We start from the raw sequence: 26,231 nt of genomic DNA on the forward strand, positions 1-26,231 counted from the left end.
ATAGAGAATAACTGTGTAGTGTCTATCACACGACCTCAACTGATAACTTCCTCAAACTCGGCACTTATTGTAATTTAAAATACAAAACATGGCGCATTTCTCAATCTTTCTACCGCTGAACTAAACATTATCTTCTCAAATATTTAGCTTTATTTATAAACACAGTTAATAAATAAGATATTCTTCGATAATCTACACCACTTTTTAACAATAAAGTAATATTTTTCAAATCTTACATCTTGATGAATCCTTATCAATCCATGGCAATTCTTCGCCGCCTGAGAGCAACACTATTTTGATTTACGTCCTTTGTCAATGTCAATTTGAAGACAAAAAACTAGTGGGAAATTACAACAAACATTGTCTATTCACTTGAATTATTGAAGCACGTGAAGAGAAGCGAAAAGATTACAACATATTGTGGGGTTACCGAAACATGAAATTTTGACGAACTAATAATAGTTTAAATAAAGGGAGTATCACAAGCAACCAAAACCTTAACGTGCGCCAACCTTCGGTTATCAATCCTTGAAAACATCTTTTTTGACAATAAAAACGTTTCGAACATTTAATTTGATTAAAAATAAAGATTTCATATTTAGATTTCTTTCAAAGAAACACTATAAAACCAAATCTTTTATGTTTTAGAACGGTTTACATTTAAATGAAGCCATATCGTTCACTCATGTGATGTTCTTGTTTGAAGCAAAATTTCATGTTTCAGTTATTCTAGGGCGTAAAAAGCTATTCTAGAAATTAGATTATGTGCGACAATATTTTTAGGAAGAGCCGTTAGATTCTGGTATTTGTTCCTTCACAAGCGGTTGGATTAATTATTCTGATAGCTACCGGGATAATTTTGTAATATTTCTTTCATTAAATTTTGCCGAAAGCACATTCAAATGTAAAATGAAAAGGCGCAATGTATCTCATCATAAAATGCAACAAATTTCACTTCAGCTGCACCTCACACAACGCGTTTTACTTCTACGTTCTTCAATGACGTTCAATTATTAACTCTTATAACAATATTTGGTGTTTAGTTCATGTTGCATCGATACATACCACAACAAAATAAAAAAGAATCCTACCCTAAAGCCGAGCCATCCTTGTTATACAATTCGGACCGGCCAAAACGACGTTACACATGTGAGTTGAACCCGATCGAGCACGACGCATTTATCTCTAGGTATATGCAAAGAGCCGGGGATGAGAGAACATTTCCATAAATTGCAACATGGCCCTTTCACATCTCGTCGACCAATATTAGTTCCATTAGTCGAGGATGGCTGTGTACGGTAAACTACTGTGCTTGGGTTTGGTTTTGTTGATGAACACCTTGATACAACCGTTGAAATCAGCACTCACCAGAACGTATCCACCGCAGCCTTTTTTCCGCTGTTCCACCAGCGGATCGGCTGGTTGAGTTATTGAAATCTGAAAGCAAACAAAATAAGTTGTAAGTATACGTTTTACCTATGGGAAGAACAATCTTACGTTGTCGGCATTTATTTCATCGTCCGGTTCCGGTTTTATGATGGCCTCCGGGTGAGGAGCGAAAATGGCACAAGTAACCGTGGCATTGTGTGCCTTGATACCTTCCCAAAAGTCACTACGATCACGCCGAACCTTGAAGGAAGAAAAATAATTCGGTATTAGGATTTTTCGTCAGTTCTCGCTTGGTGCATTACATACCGAACTCAACTTGGCGTAGTCATGGTGCGTCTTCCAGATGTAGATCATCTGGTTTTCCGAACCAGAAATGATATATTTGCCATCGTGCGAGAACGATGCCTTGATCTGGGAGGATGCATTAAGATAGCCCTTGTATTTGCAGCTCAGATTCAGGTCGCGCAAATCGTACAACCGTATCCGGCTGTCGTTCGAAGTGACGAGAATTTTGTCCTCACCTGTAATAGAAATTTGTTAGAACGTCCTCGATAGAATAAATATTGTGAAACAATCAACCTGGCATGGGTTCGATCCCGCTAATCTTTCGCCCGATAGCATTCTTTCCTCTGGTAGAGCGCACGTGAATCTGGGTATGGTACTTCAGTTGATCTGTATTATAGAACAAACACCTTCCGTCGTACGATCCCACGACAGCAAATTTTCCGTTCTGACAGAAATTGGCAGCCGTTATCAGCTTCGTTTGCCCATCAACCTCGTTCCACAAGGCCACTTTTTTGTCCGGAATGTTCCAAAGCCTTAGCTTTCCATCCAAACTGCCACTGAGGAAGTAACGATCATCCCGGGGGTGAAAAGCAATCGCCGTCACGAAATCGATGTGCTGGAAACAGCACAAGCACTCCTTACGAGATATATGCCACAAACGAACGGTTTTGTCCATCGAACTGGATAGGATGAAGTAGTTTTTGGACCACGACACATCCAGCAGATCAGATGTGTGCGCAGAGTATGTACAGAAAGATTTGGGCATAAAAGGGCCCGGCGAATTTTCGGCGGCCATTGCCAGGGCGATGGCCTCTTCTGCCGAATGGTGTGAGACTAGTGATTCCTGCGAAGGAGTTGGCGAAGACTTTTGATCTGCCGCGGTATATTTTGTGCGCATATCTTGGAAGAATGGATAAGCGTCTTTTAGTACCCATATCCTGAGAACTCGATCCTGACCTGCAGTAGCCAGCAAACGACCACAGGAACTGAATTTCATGCACCAAACAGCTCCAGTATGCTCCCCAGATAAATCTTGAACGTGTTGGAGCTTTGCAAATTCGTACGGTCCTTTGTTGGTACTTGAGGCTTTGATTTTAATGTTCTGCTCCGGGTTGACCACATCTTCAATGTCAGCAACGTCTTCCTTGTGCCTGGCATGAGAGACTTCCGATGCGATCGATTTTGCTTTATCAACCGTTTTCTTAGCCGTCGATCGGAAAAATCGTTTGATTTTAGCAGTTTTCTTCTTAAGCCGTCCTCCTTCTTCCTCAATTTCCATATCTTCTTCATATCCTGGCGGTGCTTCGGATCCTGGGGCAGGACCAACGGATTCCTCATCTGACTCCGGAATATGGCTAGTGAGACGCATAATATGCAACGATAGTGGATTTATACACTGCGGTAGTTTTTCCTCCACCGCAGATAAGGGGAAATTTTCTCCGGTGTCCAAATTTTTCACCGGTATTTGTTCTAGAATCTCCATATCGGTTAGTTGTTTCCCAGAATCGGTTCTAGTTTTAACGTACATGTTCAACTGTTTAAACATGTCTTCATCACCGGCGGATTTTCTTCTTTCTTTTTGATGAATATGTTTCGCTAGGGATGAACTATATCGTGTTCCGCTCCCTAAGCTATTTGTTCCTGTCCCGGCCAGACTGGCCCTTGTCGATGCTGTGTTACCCATAATTTCTTGTCGAATCCGCTCGACTCGTTCGATTTCTTCCCTCGATGGGCCTTCCGCTTTGTTAAAAGCTCCGTCAGTAGGTTTAACTACATACTGGCCTTTTGTCGCCTTGTAAATATTCAAGCTTTGCGAAGGATCGATCGAGCTTACGCGAGCAGGTGCAGAGTTGCTTTTGACGCTGTTCGAAGGGCTTGGCTTTGAGTTAACGGACGTTGAAGAGTTGTCCAATGAGTTTGATATCCGACCCATTGATCCTGTTAAAAGTTTGCGCTGTGGTTCACTGGCAACTTCTCCCGTTGATATGCTGCTCTTTGCCGGGCTACCAGTATTGGCTGCCGTTGCGTCTTTGAAAGAACTCTCTATTTCCCTCGCTATCGATTCCAACGTTGCCGGACTAGCTAGCACTTGGTTGGCTCCGACGGAGCTGCCTGTGCTGCCAGAAGCTGTACTAGAATCAATCGCTTGCCCTGAAGATGAAGGTAACTTCACCGTCAACTCATTGGACGAACTATCTGCCGGTGGCAGTTTTAATCCTTCGTTCATGTTGAACTGTTCCGAGGAGCTGCTCGATAATTTACGAGTTTTCTTTTTTCGCCGTGGAGGAGCTATTGGGCCAGAACACGTTATGCTATCCGTCGTTTTTGAGTGCGCAAGTTTTGTGCTCGCAATGACATCAGGTTCTGTAAAAATGAACACAAATTTAGAGGAGACTCGATTTTATCTAGATTCCAATCTTTTAAACATACCTTGAAGTGCGACATTGGCATTGGAGTCCGTCGGCACCTGTCTCACTTCTTCGCTACTAGAGTCAAACTTGCTAGCACCGGATCCTATCGTATTGCCAACTTCTCCAGCACCAGCACTAGTCGATTGCGTAATCGAACTGCCACTCATTTGGGAATCTCTCGAAGACGACGACGGAACCGCAATAAGAGATTGCGGAGCCGAAGAGGTCGATGTAGCACCCAAGTACAGAGAATCCTTCCCGAGACTGAAAGCTATAAGACATAGATTAAAGGAAATTGAAAAGTTAGGTAAACGTTGTCAAAACCTTACCACTAACATCCACGCTAGCACTTCCAGCCAAAATGCGACCAACGCGACCTAGCGAGGTCATACTTTGTAAACTGAGAGCATCGCCCTCGATCACTCGGAACGGATGTTTTGTGCGCGTCGTTGATGAATATACACCTTCCACGGAACTGTTCTGTATCGATGAATTTCGGTTGTGATAAAGTATGAAAGAAAAATGATAAAACGTTTGAAAGTTTTGACTTGGTCATCTACTTCCTGCCAGCTCAACTCAAATACTTACGTTCTCAGGGTCGGCGCACGTTCTCAGGGAGGACGGAAACGACCAAACACTGTCTACAAAGCGGACCAACACAATCGAACAAGACAAATTACAGGGCTCATTAAACACTACTAATTTATAACATAAAAGATACGGTTTTACCATTTTATTCAACTTGCCCTTTCTGCCGTCACCGGGGTTTTCCGTCCGAAGTTTTCGATGGCCATCGATGGAGAAATCGCTTCGTTGTTTCTGGAGAAGCCTTCCACTTTGGTTCCAATTCCAGCCGATAGGGAACCGGGCAGCGTCCGCTGGATTCGGCTGCTACGGGCCAACCACGCTGTGGTGAATGTTGACCGGGAGCTGGTAGACGAACCACAACAAATGGAGATGTGGGCCGTGGATCGCCTGGTGTATTCCGGCCTAACCGGGTGTTTTCGCAACGCAGGGGCGTCGTTCGGAGCTGCTTAAGTTGGGGGTCAAGCAGTGCGGTCGGGATATATGAAAAACCGGGCAAAGCGTGTGGAAACGACGTCACGCTTTCCCAGACGGATGGGGATAAAACCGGGTACTTACAGCTTACACAATTTGACGAAGTGTAAAAGCTGTACCTCACTCAATAATGTGCCACAAATGTCGAACCGGCACAGACGAGTTGCACCAGCGGTTTTCCCTTTTTCATCGGCCTCCTTGGCCGGACACTCCGCACAAAAACTCCGAAAAAAAACTACTTCGCGAGGATTTTCTTTAATAGATGTTAACTGTCTCCGTATCCCGATGTAAGTGAACGACACATCCGCCGTCGTTTACGCATGAGCCTCCAGATTCCCGCTCTTTTCTCTCGGGTTTTCTGGATCCGGTGTCATATGCATCAAATGACACCTGTCATTTGACGGTCAACCTCGATTAGGGCATATTGGGCAAGCTACTTTTTATGGCTATATTTAAATTTAAATTTACTTATTTATAATGAGCCAAAACCAAACAAAATTAAAAAAAACAAGACCGCGTAAACAAAACAAAAAAAACTATTGCTCCATTGAATTGGTACCGAATGCAAACATTGTTTGAATCGGTAACAATCCTCCCCTAGATCGGCCAGGAAAAATTTCAAATGAAATTTTTCCGTGCAATGTCTCTTTCGATCAATTCCAAATTAAACTGCCGCCATCCATCCGCCTTGAAACCGGACCCAATGTTTTTAACCAAATTTCTGATTGAACCATCTTGTGCCCCCATTAAGCATTTCTTGCTGCCGTTCAAGTATTTCATTAGACTTTCCTTTTGAGAAAATCCCCATTACATTGCTTTTCAACTCCGGAAAACATAATCTTTACTTTCCTAGACTTGTATTAATTGCATTAAACTCCTCCATTCCGTGCAGAGGAAAACCTAATACCCTAACTCTACATTCATTCATCATCATTCACTCTCTATCCTCAATCATTGGACGCGTCCTCCATAACATTCATACTAACACTCACGCTTATCAATCATTCCATAAACTACACTCAACTTAATTTAATTCTAAAGACAAAATACGACACTGCCTTTTAAGAAAAAAAAGGAAAAGAGAAAGGCTCAATCGCCTTGGGTTGAAAATGACCGAAACGTGATTATAATCCAGGATTGTGCGGGGTCATAGGGCATCAATGTTGTGGAACAACTCCGCTCAAATTTGGCGCATGGCTCAGGATCGAGCCACCGTGTACTGACCATCAGCGTCGCGTTGACTCCGGTCTCCAGCGCAGCCCCCTTGAATTATAAACACGCCCGGTCGAACAACTGGCACACGATTGACCTGCCAATTTATCCAGTATCCTTTGCCATTAAATACTTCAATGGAAAGTTTTCTAACTCAACTATACAACTATCAACTATGTCCAACTTTTATTCGAAAAACTTTTATTACGAAAAAGTGAACTACTAAACCCACGTCACGGTTGTACAGGGATGTGAGCCGCAGTGTTAGGCCACGTCTAAATGAAACGAACCATGACGAATGTAAACACCGGAAACTGTCATTCTGTTTTCAGTACCTGAACGACAACAGATAGTGAACGGGAATTGAAAAAGTAATTTGGCTTATCTAAGCTTATTCATTGTTTCATTTTAATGCTTTTTCGGGTTTTTAGATGGTATCCGAAACGACTGGGCGGATTAGCGAAGATTGCTGGCCAAAGTGGGACGATTTTCCGAGATTTTAGCTCGGTTTTGGTTGATGCTGGTAAGTAGAAAGGTAAACAACATTGCTAGAAAAATAGTTGAAATTTTATGTTTTTCTTTTCAGATTCTCTCGGAAACTGGGAAACTGCAACAAGACGGCAATTTGGATCAATTCCTACTGATTCCTGAAGAAAATGGTGAGTACTCATGATATTGAGCAAGGTGAACCAACTAATGGTTTTTTTTTTTTTTTTTTTTAGTGATTCTGCCGTACTCTCTACTCCCACGCAACCTGCGGGAAAAGTCTTCGAAGTCGAATGTTTGCAGTGATACCGGAAATTGAGGGGAACAAAGCAGCGGATGTCGAACGAGTTTTGGCGATAAAATTCGGCCGGAAAAATAGCGGTTTTCTAGTGCTAGTGATTGTAAAAAAAAAAGGAAATAAACTACCCTGGTTTGAGGTGGGCCGCCGGCCACACTCCCAGGGATTTACCATTGGTATCCTCAAGCTCGTAGGACGAGCTACCAATGCGTCGTACTACTCGAGCGGGTAGAAACACAGGGCCGTATTTGGCATTATATTTCTCTGCGGCGTTTGATAGTTTGGTGTTTCGCTTATACACCAATTGGCCAACTTCGAATGGCTTGGCATTCAGACGATGACGGAGATTATATCTCTGTTTTCCCGATTCATGGGCTTTCTTCAGATTAGTCTGAACAAGCTCGTATATTTTAGAGAATAATTCTTTTCTTTCATTGATTCTTTGCTCGTTATTGGTTTGGTCAGCACTATTGACCCAGCGATGGTCAGACCCTTTTGTAAAGGCCTCGTGGCCATGAACTATAAAGAACGGAGTCAGTTCGGTCGATGAATGTCGGGTCGTATTCAGAACGGTTTCAATTTCGGAAAGTTTACTGTCCCAGAGTCTCTGATCTTCTCGGACATAAGTTCGGATTGCGGCATTGATTGTCCTATTCACCCTCTCAACCGGATTCGCCTGAGAGTGGTATCTAGAGTTCAACCAATGCCTCACTCCGAACTTTCCGAGAAAATCCTTGAACTGTTTGGATAGAAAAACGGACGCGTTGTCTGAAATAAGTGTCTCCGGCGTGGAATAGCGGAAGAACCATTGGTCTCTGAGGTAAGTACTAAGTGAAGTACTATCAATTTTTCGCACCGGGATCAGCATACACCACTTACTGAATAGGTCAGTGGCCACCAGTATGTGCTGGTTCCCCTTCTTGCTTCGAGGAAGTGGTCCAATATAATCGACCGCGATGATTTGCCAAGGGTGAGTGGTAAGTTTCTGGTCCCCCATGGTCGGCACGACAGGAACCGAGGCAGGTTTGGTTTCCTTGCAGATGGAACAAGCTTTTATGTATTCCCGAATTTCCTTAGTCATCTTAGGCCAGTAATATTTTAGCTTGATCTTTGCTAGTGTTTTGTCGGTTCCTAGGTGCATTGATTCATCGTGACATTCTTTAAGAATCGATGCGCGTTTTTCCGGAGAGACAACTAATTTCCATTCAAACCGATGATCGTAGGGGAGGTTTGGGGTGGACACAAATTTGTATAGAAGTCCATCCTTCACCTGGAAGTCTACGTATTCGTCCGGCTGATTCATAACCTTCTTCCTCAGGTCGTCATACCACGTTGAGACCGTTTCGGCTGACACTGCAGCAACACACCTTGATAACGCATCAGCAACCACGTTGTCCTTGCCTTTCCGGTGCTTGATGGTTATGTCGTATTGCTGCAGAGCCAAGCTCCAACGACTGCAACGTGATGAGGTCTTCCATTTGGTACGAAGGATATGGGTCAGAGCAGACGAATCCGTGACCAAGGTGAAGTGTGATCCTTCTATGTACCCACGAAAAGCTTCGATGGACAAGAGAGCAGCCAAAGTTTCTTTTTCACAAGCATGGTAATTCCTTTGAGGAGTACTTAGCTTGTGCGAAAAATAAGCTATGACCCTCTCCTGGCCATCTTGGCTTTGCGTGAGTACGCCAGCGACGGCTACGTCACTGGCATCGGTTTGAATGGTAAATTCCTTATCAAAGTCAGGGCTAACGAGTATGGGTGATGTAATAAGCTTTTCTTTTATTGAACAGAAGGCCTCTTCCGCCTGGTCAGACCAGGTTATGGTTTTCCCTTTTGTTTTCAATAAGTCCGTCAACGGGGCCGTAGTCCCGCTGAAATCTTCGATGAAACGGCGATAATAGTTAGCCATTCCTAGGAACCTGCGCAATTTGGTGACGGTTATTGGACGTTCGTACTCAACGATGGGTCGGATTTTTTCTGGGTTTGCGCGCAAACCATCAATCGATAGTAGGTATCCTAGGAATGGTAACTCGTTTACACCGAAGTGAGATTTGTCCAGGTTAATGGAGAGATTGGCCCTTCTAAGTCTTTTGGCTATCTCGGCTAATAGTTGCAGATGGTGTTCCAATGTCTCACTAACTACAACTATGTCGTCGAGATAGACAAAGACAAACGGTTCCAATTCTCCATTACCTAATACTAAATCCATGGTTCTAGCGAGCCGACTAGGACTATTTACCAATCCGTACGGACATCGAGTGAACCGGTACATTCCTGATCCTTGAATGCTAAAGGCGGTATAATTTCGAGATTTGGGTTCTAAGGGGATTTGGAGGAAAGCCTCCGACAAATCTATCGTACTTAAGTACTTAGCTCTAGGTAGTTGCCCTAATATCCTTCCAGGATGAGGTAGCGGATATGCATCTCGAACGGTTCGCTCGTTCAACTTACGAGCATCGAGGCAGAGTCTGACTTTTCCAGAGGGCTTGATAACAGGAACCACCGGCAGTGACCAGTCCGACTGACAACGTTCGATGATTCCTATCTCTAGCATCCGGTTGATCTCCTCTACCACTTTCTCTCGTATTTTTGGGGACATTGTATAAGGGTACTGTCTAACGGGTGGTTTAGCTTTCCATTCTTCAGCTATTTCAATGGAGTGTTGCGCTAGCGGGGTGATTGGTAAGTAACCAGGTTTGGCCACTTGGAATAGGCGTTTGATTTCTTCTAGCTTTTCGGTTTCTTCAGGGGTAAGTATATATTCAGGGGTTCTAGGTTCAGCGCCACTCTCTTCATGCAGAAGGGCACACTGCACCTGAGGATATATATTGAATTTGGACCAAAAGGTCATACCTAAAAGACAATCAATTAGCAGATCTTTTATGACAAGTGTGGGAACTATTTTAATTTGATTTTCAAAATGGTAAGGAATGAAAATTTCACCCAAAATGGATAATTTACCCCCATCAGCCGATCTTAATTCCATCTTCTTCTGCAAAGCGTGTAATTTTGTATTACGCAAACGCGTGTGTAACTTATCACTGATTAAAGTCTGATTGCTACCTGAATCGAGCAAACCCTTGATGCGTATATCATGAATGTACACCCAGGCGTATGGACGATTGTCGCCTGAGTTTTGAATTGTAATTTGTAGGATTTCAGATGTCTCGCTTGTATACCAATCTGGGTTAACTGGTTCGCAGTTGAGTAAACTTAGTTCAGGTGTGGGGGAGTTTACGCGAGGTCTTTCGACTCTCGGCGCTTTTCGAGTGTCGGACGACCGTTTTTTTGGCAGTACGGACAGTTCTGTGTGTCGAAGCCTTTGAAGCCACAGATGTAACAAATTAGACCATTGAGCGATCTGCATTCTTCTACCTGATGATTGACCTGTCGGCAATTCAGACACACGTTAGCGGGTGGTGGTGTGAAACCCTCAACGAGGTAGTCGATTGTGCGACGCGGTCGCGACGGACCAGGTTGGTTCTCGGGCGTAGGAGTTTTCTTCGGTTCAGAAACGGATCTAGCGTTATCTGAATTCTTTTTAAAGGGGTAATTTTCGCGGGATGAGTTTTTAGGTTTATCGCGCCAGTTTTCATTGCGATTTTGATTGGATCGTGGGTATCGTGAATGTTCTGATCGTGAGTTTACTGGGTTGTTTTGTGTTACTAAATTAACGGCACGTTCTGAAGCGAATACCTGGCTATACATGGCGAAGTTCGACGAGTCGATAACGTGGCCTGCCTCAATTAGCTGGGGTAGATTAAAAATCGGTTGCCACAAAAGTGATTTCTTGTAATCGTTCCTAAGATTGCGCTTTACAATATCGAGCTTTTCGCGATCTTCCATAGGATGCATCATGCTTCGGAACATTTTGTCCATCGCAAAATAGTAATCTTGGAAGGTTTCATTTCTTTGTTGCCTTCTTTGATATATTTGAAACCGAAGAAGGGCATCTAGTTCCGGATGGGCAAAATTACGTTTCAACTCCCATACTAGATGATGCCAATTCATCAAACGACCGGGGTAAGGATGTCTCATGCTCATATACCAGCTTTTAGCTGGTCCCTCAAACAAATGAAACGCCGAATCGAACAGTTCTTGTTCAGACACGCGTTCTGAGAGCGCCAATTGCTCAACTAATGCTAAAAACTCGTTTAATTTTGTTCCTCGATCTGTACCGGAGTATTTTTCAATTTTCCATAACGAAACTGGAAGTGTTTTGTGGGCGACCGCGACATTTCGGTCGGGTAGATGCATGCAAGGTGGAACATTATAAGGTGGGTATGGGTTCGGATATGATACTGTCGGATGTATATTCTGTGGTGGAACCGGAAACGAGACTTGCGGCGTAGCTGTTGTTTGAGAAAACGTGGGTGGAGATTGGCTGAATGAATTTGGCCACTTTGACATTGTCACCTGGTACGAGGCAAGCGTAGTAGGTTCGAAAAGGGCTTGGGCGCGCGAATATGGTAAGTTGGGCCATGCATTCGGCATACTTTGGGGTGTACTAGAGGTGGATACTTTAGTAGGTATCAATGACATCGAATTTCCGTTAATTGACGATCGGTTGAACCACGGCTGGGTGAAAGGGTATGGTGTGGGATCTCTAACACTGTCATAACTGGCATATTCTGTTAATTTGTAAGGGTATGGGGTCGTAGTAGGATTGATCGATGGGCGCGGTACGCTTGAAATAGGATTATAATCCGACGTAATCGCGGGGGTGGTTATTGGTCTTGCATATTGATTGGTCACGACAGTACACTCGACGGTGACGTCAGTGAGCCTCGGTATTGTTCCGGTATAAGGTTCATTACTTGTATTTTGGTTGATCAACGGATTTGTTACGGTTGTTTTTTCTAAATTGGTTCGTTCATTCAAGAATGTTTTACTGCGAAGTTGGATAAGTTCCTTTTCAAGTGCAATTAACGAATCGCGAAAGATATTAACATCAGGTTTTTCAAGGTCTGTCGAAATGAGGCCCATTCTCTTCAGACATTCAATGGCTTCTTGTTCCGGCGATGAGTTACCTCTTTCTCCCTCCTCAGCCTTGTCGAATAACTCATCAACTATATCCTGAATCGGAGTGGTATCTGGGATATTTGAAGGGAAATATTTGTCTAAATGGTCGCAAACACGGGTTAAGAGTTTACCAGCTTCTTCATTAATCGGGGCCAAAGTATTACTTCCTAAAACGGCCAACCGATTAGCTAAGTGCAGTAATGTATGTTTCACTTTAGGAGCAACTCTATTAGAATTCAAAACGGATTGTTCTAAATAAATGACTCTGTCTCGACAAACACTTATTTCCTCCTCTGGAGTACTCGGTACGATCATTTCCGGTGTACCTCTTTCTCTCTCCTGCCTCAATAAATCTCTTAAGATCCGTCGACGTCTGGTCAAGGATCGATCACCAGTAATTTCTACACTTCTCATTATCAACTCTGAATCTAAATCATTCCCTTCAAGCAATTCAGGGCGCAATTCTTGGTATCGGTTTTCGAATCTTTGTCTCAATCCTGTAGCATTTGTCGCCATTTCGGACGCACAAGTACTAAAAAACTGAGCAGAATAGAAAAGTTCAATGAAAAATAATACAAATCAAGAAAGTTAAGATCCTGGAATCCTGCTATGAAAAGTAACTAGGCGAAGTACTGAACGCAGAAATACTTAAATGGTTCTCCAATCTGGTTAAATCAGAATCTCCCAGCCCCCCTTACTGGTCAAACGGTTTCTTAGCGGACTTTTGGAAACAGCTGAAAACGAAATTGATCTAATCAAGACAAGCGACAGTTGGTCTTGAGTCTCCCTGAGGAACGTTGGAAAAAATATTCTGGCCAAAGACTAGAATATTTTTTCCTTTTCGATGGATCGCCAATTGAAAGTTTTGACTTGGTCATCTACTTCCTGCCAGCTCAACTCAAATACTTACGTTCTCAGGGTCGGCGCACGTTCTCAGGAAGGACGGAAACGACCAAACACTGTCTACAAAGCGGACCAACACAATCGAACAAGACAAATTACAGGGCTCATTAAACACTACTAATTTATAACATAAAAGATACGGTTTTACCATTTTATTCAACTTGCCCTTTCTGCCGTCACCGGGGTTTTCCGTCCGAAGTTTTCGATGGCCATCGATGGAGAAATCGCTTCGTTGTTTCTGGAGAAGCCTTCCACTTTGGTTCCAATTCCAGCCGATAGGGAACCGGGCAGCGTCCGCTGGATTCGGCTGCTACGGGCCAACCACGCTGTGGTGAATGTTGACCGGGAGCTGGTAGACGAACCACAACAAATGGAGATGTGGGCCGTGGATCGCCTGGTGTATTCCGGCCTAACCGGGTGTTTTCGCAACGCAGGGGCGTCGTTCGGAGCTGCTTAAGTTGGGGGTCAAGCAGTGCGGTCGGGATATATGAAAAACCGGGCAAAGCGTGTGGAAACGACGTCACGCTTTCCCAGACGGATGGGGATAAAACCGGGTACTTACAGCTTACACAATTTGACGAAGTGTAAAAGCTGTACCTCACTCAATAATGTGCCACAAATGTCGAACCGGCACAGACGAGTTGCACCAGCGGTTTTCCCTTTTTCATCGGCCTCCTTGGCCGGACACTCCGCACAAAAACTCCGAAAAAAAACTACTTCGCGAGGATTTTCTTTAATAGATGTTAACTGTCTCCGTATCCCGATGTAAGTGAACGACACATCCGCCGTCGTTTACGCATGAGCCTCCAGATTCCCGCTCTTTTCTCTCGGGTTTTCTGGATCCGGTGTCATATGCATCAAATGACACCTGTCATTTGACGGTCAACCTCGATTAGGGCATATTGGGCAAGCTACTTTTTATGGCTATATTTAAATTTAAATTTACTTATTTATAATGAGCCAAAACCAAACAAAATTAAAAAAAACAAGACCGCGTAAACAAAACAAAAAAAACTATTGCTCCATTGAATTGGTACCGAATGCAAACATTGTTTGAATCGGTAACACGTTAGAAAATTATAAGGATTTTTCAATTGTCGATCAATCAAACTTCAACAAACATTCAAAGGAACAAGAGTAAAATTCAAACCGAACGCATTAATATGCCAAAAGCTACAACAAACCAAACTGAACTAAAACTGGGAGAAAACACGCATCAAATTAAAACTAAAATCAGTTTAGGCAGTCACACACAATATAGTAGGTACACACATTCATTGGAAAATAAAGCAACCTGCATGGTTGTCTATTATTTCGGTTGCCTTCGAACGACGAACGACATCGGCTCACCATGATTCGGTTGGTTGGCTAAAGCGCGCACGTGAGAAGCAGATGGGACTACGCTGCCGCTGCGCCGTTCATGACCAATGATTTCGGGTCAGGTGCCCTTTCAACAGCGGTGCCATTTTCAGTGCGGAGAAATTCGATCTAGATTTTGCATTCAATTTGTAATTTAATTCAAGGTTACCAGTTTCGGCTAACTTGAAATCTAGTGTTTAAGTTGAGATATTAGAAAATAAGAAATTCGGTTGTATTAAGATATATTGACAGTTTTACACGAACACCACCATGCTTGGCATCGCTCCTCAGATTTGCCCGTTCAGAGTAAGAGCGTGTATTTTTTTCGCTGTGCTCTTCCCAAGCAGAGACTCTTTAAAAAATGCTCAGTTACCTCCAGAGCGACCAAGCGTCCACCCAAGTGTGGGCAAGAGATGCAAGCAAACTGATGAAGTGCGTTCTCGGTGCAGATTAATTCGTTCGCACTCGGGCGAAAGTGAAGCTTTACAGAAAACTCGGTTTGTCTTCATCGGTTGCGTCTGGATCGATGTTTGGAAGTGTGTCAGAATTTACAATGCAGAATATAAATCTAACGGAACTAAATGAATAACGCCAAAGGTAGTTAAGATAGAATGCTGGTGTTTTCGACAACATTGCTCTGTAAAATAAAGCGCATATTTTGATATGAAATATAAAGTTTAGAAGTCCACCAATAGCGAGATATAAATCATAACTTTCTTGTTTAGCATTTTAGAGCTTTAGTTTCTTCTACAAAGTTATTTATCTCAACAAAATATACAACTTTGCTTAACATATCAAAGCTCTACAATCTTAACTCAAGGAGATACGGTTGAATTAAAAAAAAATACTTGAAAAATGCTCTACAAAAAGTTATTGTTATTATCGCGCTATTTTTAAATCTCTCGCCTTTAAATTTTATATCAAAATATGCGAAATAACAACTTTGCCCAAAACACCTATCTTTTCATTCCTGAGCGAGTTCCTCTAGATTGATGTTCTGCACCAGGACAAATGATTAGCTACGAAAACTTTCTTCGGTCGAAAAATATCAAAAGCGTAGCGGTTAAGGAAGATAAATCCTAAATTTTACGATTTGTGAAAGTTTTGAAGTTTTACTATTATAATTTGTCCCAGATCCCTGCGTAATGTTCACGGTTTGTTTAAAAGACAAAGATTTTTGGATAATTTTAGTAAATGTTACTTTACGAATTGCTGCTTTTGTAAATTAATGCTTCCTACGTACGATATTAAAATCACATAAATCTAAGTATACAGCAATTTGCGGATGCCCGAATATTGTGAAAAAACCACTTGGATTTTGCCCAGTTTTATCCACATTATTTGGAAAATGAAACAAGAAAATCAAATTCAGTTTAAAATTGTTTGTCAAAAATTGAGTTTGTGAAAGTTTATTTCATCAAAAATCAAACCAAAACTTTCCTTCGTATGCTTTAAACATAAATTTGACACTGCTGATGTGTTGCAACAAAAAAAAGTAAGTCGTTTTCCTTCACTAGATGAATGTCTGGAATTTCCTCAGATTTGGCCGGATATTGCTCGGTTTATGGAATGGAGAATTTCAGATTATTTACCCGGTTTTCACCATGTTTTTCAAATAATTTGCCAGGAAGTGCCCGGCCCGGCTACGTACAGAAATACATAAATCTACATTGGACCTCTTCAACTGATGCACTGTTCCGCACTGCATAACGGTTTTTTTTTGAAGAAAACATTCCTGCATTGAAATCTTTCCGGCTGGATACACTGAGCTACGCAGCAGCGTCGCTAGAGCACAATTTTCTAGCCAGCTCCTTCTCTTTTCTTTAGAGCGAGCGACGTCCACCCGACCATCAGAGCAACCGCAATCGGGCGCACTCGGCAAAAAGATAAGTGAACGTTGATCGGCTGAGCAGTGCACTCGGAAACCGAAATGATAAAAGTGTTATTCGTTCTCTGCTCTGTTCTGTTTGCGAGGTGTTGGACAAGCATGAACACCACCTTAGCAGGAGGCCTCAGCCCTAACCTCAAACCATGGGAGAACAGAATCAATTTTTGAGAAGGGCGCACGATAAACGCGATTTTGCGGTACTTATCTCGACAAATTCGCCCTGTGGAAAAGCGACACACAGATGCTCGTGTTTTGATTTTTTGGGTGTTCAGGGCTGCCAAGTGCATTGATATTTGGAAAATGGAAAACTCAGAAAAACGTTTTCATGAGTACTGAGAATTTGCAACTTTCCCGTAGATTTCTATTAGAATATGAAATTAAACGCAACATTTATCTGGACTGAATAACAACTATCTGTATCGCACACCTAAACGATGGAGCGAATTATGTGGATATATTTAAAATAATCAGAGCATGCAGGCTATTATTTTCATAGTCAACATAAACGTGGCTTTCATTAATTTCCTTTTTTTTGTAACAGTGAATTATTTTGCATTCGTTTAAAAGTTAGAAACAACTCTTTTTAATTTACCGAGAAGTACATGTCAGATGTTTTAAATTCTCCTTGAAAATTCAATAGCGAAAGATGGCTTATCTTCATCTATTTAGAGACGCCCCGTAATGAATTCAAACGTTTTGCTGTTGATTGTTAAAAAAATTAATGAATTCAGAAATATTACACGGAAAATAATAAAAAGGTAAAATTTACCGAGTTAGCAAAGGTGAACGCTCGTGAAAGCCAAAAAGGTAACTTCTACCTCTTCGAGGTGAAACTCACCTCACAGCGAGGTAAAATTTACCTGAATCGAGATTGGAAAAAAGGTACAATCCACCGAGAAAAAAGGTGAATCCAAAAAAGGTAAATCTTACCTCGTAGCGAGGTGAAGTTTATCTGAATTGAGCTCAATGAAAAAGTATAATTCACCTAGAAAAAAAGGTAAATCCAAATAAGATAAAACTTACCTCTTAGCGAGGTGGAATTGACCTGGATTGAGCTAAACAAAACGGTACAATCATCTCGAACAAAAGAACTATTTGCCGAATCCGTTAATTGAGGTTAAGCTGTTTTGTCGTTCAGAAGGGAAGTTTTGTTTCGTGCCAATATGGAAAAATCGGAACAGAATTGTAAGTGTTTTCTTAGCTATTATTTAGTTGTGCTGGTTCTCATCATAATAATTTGTTTTTATTTCAGATCAGCCCAGCTTCGAGGTGTATTCCACGTCATCCTCCAGATATCATTCCGGAAAAGCCGGACCTGACTGGATAAGTCGCCATTATGGCGCGGAAGAACGCGAAGCCAAATTGCCACGAGCCTGGCGAAAAAAGGACTTACCTCAATTTTTTTAAACAAGGTGATATATTTATTATGATTATGATATATTTAAAAAAAATAATATAATGAATTGTACCTATTTATTTTTAAAATAAATATAAATTTTTGAATGAATTTTGTTTTCATTTTTATTGAAGAAACCAACCAAACCAACTAGCATTTACCTTTCAAATCAGTGAATGGGAAAACGATATTTTGCTAGGTGAATGCGAAAAAGGTAAAATTTACCATTTTTCTAGGTGAATTGAAAAAAGGTAAAATTTACCTTTTTGCTAGGTGAATGAAAAAAAGGTAAAATTTACCTCGAAAGAGGGGTGGAAAAAATTCACCTCGCAAAAAGGTAAATTTTACCTTTTTTTTATTTTCCGTGTTATAATTAGTTTAAAACAAACAAATACTGATTTTAGTAACGCACCTAGCATCACTGGTGAGGCCGTCAGCTCATCAAAGTTTGAGGTTATGGCTGAGGCCAATTTTTCGCCAATACTATCGCCCGTATATACCCTTATACTGTTTACCGGAATTCCATTTACCGGAAGTACCATTTACCGGAATACCATTTACCGGACTGTACTATTTACCGGAATTCCATTTACCGGACTATACCATTTACCGGAAAACCATTTACCGGAGTATACCATTTACCGGAAAATCATTTACCGGAACTACCATTTACCGGAATTTCTTTAAAACGTATAAATATGGGTTGTATCTCATTTCCCCAAAAATATTCGGCAGAATAGACCTTGTAGAGAATATTGGAGATAGGTAAATAATAATTGAATAATTTGAAGATATTATTGAGTAACTTTTGAATATACTTATAAATATATATTTATAGATAATGGCCCTTATTCTGCGCCGCGCGTGACGTGACGATTGTCACCTCACCTCGAGTCACCGTGAGATTTGTCACCTTATTCCCGGAGTCGATATGGGTAAAGTGACAGATGTTCATTTCTGGTGAGCGACCGAATGAACTCAAGTGTCAAATTTGTTCGGTTTGTATTTATTTCGTTCGCGATTCCAAATGTTAAAATTAAATTTTAAATCAAAATGTACAAATTTCGGTACGCAAACGGTCACTATCGGGTTGCAAGGTTTAAGCAAGCAGCTGGAATCACTTTTGGAGCTGCGAATAAAGCGAATCGGACAGAATTTGGTCATATATCTTTGGTTCCTGGAGCGGCTTAAAAAAACATCCACCAGAAAAGCGGAAATCGACGGCTGCTGCCTTTGCATACGGATCAACACATGGGATACGACACCTCGACGTGGATAAACAACGGTTCAGTACAGGACTTCGAAGCTTATTTTGTTCGAAAACAACATTACCGGGTGAAAGTGAAATACCCCCCGTGACGGGAATCGGATAAGATTTAGTGAAGTGCAAAAAATGTGTTTTTTTTTCAAATTTCGATGCATGTAAATGAAGTTGTATAAAATGAAATTATAACCTCTTTTAATTCTATATGTTTGAATTTATTTTCAACGTCTAGTAAACATTTTTTTTTGCTGCACAAATGATTGAAAAAATCAAAAATTGAAGTGATTTTTGTTTTGATTGATTCTAGAACTATCATACTTTAGTGTAATTAAACGTTTAGAGCCTAATTATTCCATTTTGTATCAATTTTCCATTCAATTTCTCTCTCGTCGCCACCTGAAAAGGTACCGACAATTGTCACCTAAAATCGTCACCCGAATGCGACGATTCTCACCCACGGTGACTATCAGAATAGGGTAAGAACTCAAAAAGTTCATCCGAAGTGACGTTCCTCACCTAAACCGACTACTGGAATAGAGTGACTTGGGTGACTCGACTATCGTCACCTCATGCGCGGCGCAGAATAAGGGCCAATACGAAATTCAATGTGTCCCACAGTGAGCGACTTGCTCAAAGAGCAACAAATAATCAAGGAGAGTATATACATGCAGGAGAGAGTTTTTGGTGAGTTTGATTGTGGTGAGTGAGAGGAGGTTGAAAGGAAAGGCAGTTGATAAAGAGTAGTAAAGGAATGCAGTTGAAAATAGGTTAGATAGGATAGATTAGTGAATAAAGAAAATAAGATGGTTGTGTTTAAATATTCACAATCTCTTCTGGATAATAACCGGCCAGACACGACAGACCTCTCCTCAGAATTGTTATCACCAGAATTTATAATTTCTCAAAAAAAAAAAAATCCCCAGAATTACCATTACAAACAAGAATTCGAAAAAAATGAACTTGTTTCCATAAAAAGGATTTTTCAAAATATTATTCTTTGCGGCAAAGCCGCAACCAACGAGGATGAAGGGGCTGAGGCGGCACAAAGCCGCTGAGGCTCCCAAATCCGAGGAGGCCGCCGACCCGCCGTCGGAAGCGGCGGCCCTATTACATTGGTCTAGGTCTGTCAGTGCTTCCTAGGTCTGCGTGAAAGCTAGGGGCAATCCCTTAGCCCCGTCCGCCACGCGACAGCGTGAAGGACAATATGTCTTTCAAGTTCGAACGCGCAGCGTGAGGAGTCGGATATCAACACTATTTTTAAATGCCACACTGGTAAGCATAAAATGAATTAAAATACCCAAACCTTGCCCAAAAATAAGTTTCCGGGTAAACGGGATACAATCATAGATTGTAAATACTTAATCCGGTAAATGGTTTTTTTTTTTTTTTTTTCTTAAAATAGCAGTCCGATAAATGGTTTTCCGGTAAATGGAATTCCGGTAAACAGTATACAACCAAGAAATTCACATGGCGACCGTAATTTTTTTTTTATTTTACCCATGCAGTTATGGCTACACTCGATTCTGTTATTGAAGAATCTTTTCTCTGTACTCGATGGTTTCAAAGTTGAAAAGGCTGCCGAAATAGTAAAACACACTTACACGCATGCATTCACATATACACACAATGGATTGCAAAACAGCTAGGGGAGAGGGGAAGGGAACATACAGTACCTGTGAATCAGGTGTTAGTGTATTGCCAAGATTCTCGTCTTCGTCATTTTGCATGCATTGACGCAAATCGCGAAATCGCTGTCTACCGTACTACAAGTAAAAGAAGTAATTGTTACGTATTACAAAAGTAGCAAATCAAAACAAGAAAATATCTCGAAGGAAAATAAAACTTTCGCTACAAGTTGTCTACGATCGAAGAAAGCAGCAATATAACGATTGAAACACTTTGTTGATGCAAATTATTTTGATTATGATGGAATTTTGTATGCTTTACTCGTACCAACCTTATTCAGAAATATGTAATATCCCTTCGACAAAATCTTTCTGCTGATTTTTTGAGAGTTCACCATGTTATTGAGTTGATCTTCGTTTCATTCATTTCGTCACAAATAGGCACAATTTTCCCGTACGTTTGGTTTTGTATTATATAGGTACCAAGGTTTCTTTTCAAACTGATATTAGTATCGCGTAAAAAAACGTGCAAAAAACCATTTCCATCTGTCATAGATCGTCAGCCTGATTTAGTACTAGAGATATAATTTTTTAACTCGTTTTTCTCCGCAACATTAAGGCGAAGCTGGTCACAAGAATTTCTGACTGGAGATGTGCGATAGGTGCTCGATAGGAAGTTCGTTTCGATTTCCTTTACGCAATTTTTTCAACAGTTCACCTTCGCTAGCGCTACTCGCTATGAAGTAGAAATTGCTCTAACTTTTTGACCGTTGGTTAAATTTAATGGAAACTTGGGTGTATTTAGTTCATAAAGCATTGTTTACGTGATGCTAGTTTTAAAGTCCTGTGATCAAAACTTCCGGAAATGGAGTCGAAAGAACAGCTCGTGCGTGGTAAAATCTTGCGCATTCATCACGAGAACATGGATCTCTCCCATCGTCCATCGCTAAAACGTTAGGAATCGCGAATTACACGGTGTCGCGAGTGATTAAGCGGTTCGAGGAACGATTGACCTCCAATCGGAAGCCCAGAAGTAAAGGAAAAAATATTCCGTACAACACCAAAAATCACAACAACCGCGTAGTTTGGGCCTTCAACAGAAACTTGAACATCTCCGTTCGGGAAGTGGCTAAGAAGCTGCACCTAAGCCGAAGTTTTGTCCAGAAGGCCAAAACTAAGGCTGAGCTTCGAACGTTCAAGGTACAAAAGTCCCCTAATCGCGACGAGAAGCAGAACAAGTCCGCCAAAACCCGTGCCAAGTAGTTGTACCTCAACATGCTGACGAAAGTTGAATGCTGCATCATGAACGGCAAAACATATGTGAAGGCCGACTTCAAACTGATCCCCGGAAACCTATTTTTCACGGCCAAGGATAAGTTCAGCGTTCCGAAGCATGTCCGCACTCAGAAGATGTCCATTTTTTTTACATAGTATTCCGTCTCACGACGTAACTTGACGAACATAATTCCTAAAATTCACTCGGTCCATGGCAACCGTTCTCCAATTCCTCGGGCACCCCACGTTCACCAGATCACGCTCCACTTGGTCTAACCACCTCGTTCGTTGCGCCCCAGCTCGTCTTGTTCCTACCGGATTCGTAGCGAACACCTGTTTTGCAGGACAGTCGTCCGGCATTCTCGCAACATGTCTCGCCCAGCGTATCCGGCTAGTCTTCACCACCTTCTGGATACTGGGTTCGCCGTAGAGTCGCGCGAGCTCTTGATTCATCTTTCGCCTCCACACTCCGTTCTCCTGCACGCCGCCAAAGATGGTTCTTAACACTCGTCGCTCGAATACTCCGAGTGTACGCAGGTCCTCCTCGAACAATATCCATGTCTCGTGCCCGTAGAGAACAACCGGTCTAATGAGCGTCATATACAGGTTACACATCGTACGAGGGATAAGTCTTTTCGACCGCAGTTGCTTGTGGAGTCCATAGTAGGCACGACTTCCGCTAATAATTCGCCTCCGGATCTCACGGCTGGTGTCATTGTCTGCGGTCACCAGTGAGCCGAGATAGACAAAGTCTTCGACTATCTCCAGCTCGTCGCCGTCGATCGTGACCTTGTTACTACTGGACAAGCGGGTTCGGTTGGTCTCAGATCCACAGGCCAGCATGTACTTCGTCTTGGACGTATTAATCATCAACCCAATCCGTCCTGCTTCACGTTTCAGTTTGCGGTAGATGTCTTCCACCGCCGCAGATGATCTGCCGACTATATCGACGATGTGTCTAATGATTAATAATACGCTTCGAGATGGACACAAATCTATAATGTTGCTTAAATTCAATAACTTAGAGAACAGAATAGCTGTATTTTTCACAATTCAGTGTTTTCTTCAGTTTCCGTCAACGATTTGTATAGTTTTGGTCTAATTATAATACACTACTTCTCATTTATATGTAAAATTCCAAAATGCTGTTAAAAACATATTTCAAAGTCAATATCAGCGTATAATTTGCATCAACATAGTTTGAAGTAAAATCTATTTGAACACAAAATTATTATAAACGGACGGAACGTAAATCTAAATCGAAACCACTTACCGACGCCCTCGGTTCGGTGAATTTATAATCATCCATTGGTTGGGTCACCAGCGAAGACGCGGACTGCTGGCTGGACAGTTGGGGCGGTTGAGTTTGCTGGGGGATGCCAGTGGGAGCAGCTCCAACATCCTGGCCAGCTGCAGCTCCAGGATGCTGGAACTCGTTGTCGGTAAGCTGAGAGCGTTTCCTAAAATTGATTAAGATTGGTTTCGGTTAGTCAAATAAGAATGAAGGCATCAAAAGATTTGATGTTGTTTTAAATAATTCTAATATTATCTAAAGGTGCTTTCAAATGGCACAAGCAGATATGGATAAAACATTATAATAATAAATTGAATGTACACTTAGCATAAATATCAACTTTCCCTTGAACTTTGTGTTGATTTTTTCAACGTTTCATATTGATTTAAAAAAAAATCTTTTTAAAACTTGTTTTCACAACAGGAAACGATAATTTTAATTCAAATATTGCTCATAATTCTTCGAGGAATCACATTAATGCTGATCCGCATGATTCAGATCTAATTTTGCCAGACGCATGCGATTGCTCACAAAGTTATGATGTCGATACAAAATTAAAGGCCGAAAATTTCTTATTTACGGAATCAATAAATTTAAGCCAATTGAAAGAAAACCATTACGACTATCAAAGCCTCAGCTAAGAAAGGCCGAATACTTCCTAAACTTGGGACCATTGTTCTATGAAATGATAAGAATTATAAGGTATTTTGCTTATCAACCAGGGTTATGAAACAATCAACATATTTTACAGACGCATCACACACCCTTGAATGTGAGCAATTCGCAGGGATGTTGCTTATAAAAATGTAACATTCGTGACTTTTGCCCGAAACATTATACAACACCGTCCCGCAGTAACATAAAATCCATGATCCTTCGATTATAGATTTAAATTTCAATCCGATTACTCACTTTCCACTTGCCCCACCGCTGCTGGAGGAAACCCTTGGAACATGGCCGTCATCTTCTGCGTCGAAAAATTCGTCCGAACTTTCGCTTGCGCTGGCCATTGCTAGGTTATCGTTCTGCTCGTCCCGATTCGCAAGCTGTTGCTTCCGCTGGAGGGCACAGATTTACATGATTTGCGTACCAAATACGGATTTTTCCTGTTCACACTACACACTAGCAGGGAAACATTTTTTCGGTGCGATTTTTAGCCGTGACGTTGCAATAATGGCTACCAGCAAAAGTATTGACTGACAGCGCCGTTTTTTTTGGATTTATTTTGCTTCGCGGATGAATTTTTGGTCAAAACAAATATGAGTTCATTCGAGTCCCACACGCTCGTCCATATTGAACCATTAATGTTTGAAAAATAACCATAATGCAAGTTCTGTGGGTTAAGTCGTTTTATGAGTTTTCAGCGAAAACTCATAAAATGAGATTTCAAGGAGAACTTGCATTATGGTTATTTTTTAACCGATTTCCAAAAGTAGGATAACGGTTGAAAAATAACCGTTTTCTGGGAAAATTAACCTTCCAAAGCCGTTCGCTAAATATCCGCACAGAAAACAGACGTACAAGCTCGAACAAAAAACCGTCAAAAAAGTGTGTAAAACTTCAAATGCTATCACCAAAAAAATACGTTAGAAACTGACTGCCAACAGTGTCATCTATTGCGCCGTTCAAGAGTTACAAATCAACTTTAAAGTGTCCAGTTTTCGAAAAGGCGTAATCGTAGCCAAAAAACAAAAATTAGTTCAAAAAGGGTGTTAGGATTTTTACACAAGTTTCGTGGGCTAGCTTGTACGTCTGTTCTCTGTGATATCCGTTTCGGGGAAATATTAGTTGTAATTTGATTTCGTTCTCCTGGCTGTAAATGTTAAACGATTTTGATGATATTATATTCATTGTGAAGGTAATTTATTCTAATTACTCAACATTTCAAAATAAAGTCGATATGTATTATCAGGTTTTCAGAAACTGGTTCAGAAAGTTAAAAGTCCGAAAAATCAATTTTATTTTTAAAATACTCATAACTTCTGACAGCTTTTCTGTATTTTATTATTTCATTGATGTTTGAAATTGTCAAGAATCCATCTATCCGACAATGTATAGATATGTTGGGGTCCAATGAAAGTTTTTACCGCTATGACAGATCTTCCGGTAGAAAAAAATCTTACTTAAAAAAAACGACATCCAGTTTTGGCTTTGCTTAGCTGTATTTCATTTCTCAATGAACCGATTTTAAAAACTCAAATTTTAGTTTTTTGGCGTTGATTTGATCATTATTTTCATAGAACATACTTGGTCTGTCAAAACTGTCAACTATTGGAACGATGATAAAGAGGATTGAAATGTGCGCTTCGGGTCATATTGACCCGAACGGCTTTGGAGGGTTAAAAGAGGTTCATGGGGTTCATAGTTTCCGGAGGAATTTCAATTTGATTGTTTGAACATGCTGCAACCAACATTATTTATTAAACAAACACGTAAAAAATAGAACATTTTATTGCTTTTATTATCAATAAAGTTCAAATCCAGCCGGAATTGGAAAGTATCTGCATACACTGACCGTTTTGCCTTTGTCATCTACCTGGACTGGAGCTAGCTCGGATTTGTACTTCGATCAGTAAGAAAACCCGAACATTTAGGAAAAAAATAGTACGTCTCGCACCATCCGAATAATTCCGTGATGACTTTCCGAGTACCGTAGCAGTTTGGGAGTCAATAACTAGCTCGTTTTGGATCCACCGTCTTCGGAAGTTTTGCGGAAAACTCTCCGATCATCCGTGCTATGAGAAACTGCCAGGTCGTCTCCTGGAATCTGGGCCCAGTATCATCTTCCTGAAATTAGAGCAAAAAAGATTCTACTTTTAATCTGACAATAATCTTTCCATTGCCGGCCAACCGACCTACCTTGTACGCTCCGGAAACATCCTCAAATCATCCAGGTCGTCTCTATCCGTATCTGGGTCTTACTTTTAAGGTAACTGAACTTTCGTGTTACCTTCTTCCGATACTTTCTGTGCCGCGGAGGAAGAAAGAACGCGATATTTTTCTTCTGGAGCTCCATAGGAATCAGTTGCTCAGAATCGCTGTGCAGCTTTCGCCTGAATGTCCGA

The 26,231-nt window shown here is 41.4% G+C and overlaps 1 protein-coding gene across 2 annotated transcripts; it reads right to left on the reverse strand.

The window, feature by feature from the left end:
- Positions 1 to 127: 127 nt before the first annotated feature.
- LOC129741898 (WD repeat-containing protein 44) lies at positions 128 to 24,355 on the reverse strand. 2 transcript variants are annotated; one of them, XM_055733740.1, is made up of 9 exons: positions 24,079 to 24,355; positions 23,146 to 23,332; positions 20,646 to 20,735; positions 4,415 to 4,565; positions 4,105 to 4,356; positions 1,969 to 4,038; positions 1,696 to 1,910; positions 1,498 to 1,629; positions 128 to 1,437 (listed from the first exon to the last, which is right to left on the reverse strand). In XM_055733740.1, the coding sequence occupies exons 1-9, from the start codon at positions 24,174 to 24,176 to the stop codon at positions 1,276 to 1,278; spliced, it is 3,357 nt and encodes a 1,118-aa protein (XP_055589715.1). In that variant the 5' UTR covers positions 24,177 to 24,355; the 3' UTR covers positions 128 to 1,275. The 2 variants fall into 2 exon arrangements, with proteins under 2 accessions (XP_055589715.1, XP_055589778.1); XM_055733803.1 differs by lacking the exon at positions 20,646 to 20,735.
- Between the last annotated feature and the right edge of the window lie 1,876 nt (positions 24,356 to 26,231).

The sequence above is a fragment of the Uranotaenia lowii genome, chromosome 1 (assembly GCF_029784155.1).
Source record: "Uranotaenia lowii strain MFRU-FL chromosome 1, ASM2978415v1, whole genome shotgun sequence".
Classification (NCBI taxonomy): Eukaryota; Metazoa; Arthropoda; class Insecta; order Diptera; family Culicidae; genus Uranotaenia; species Uranotaenia lowii.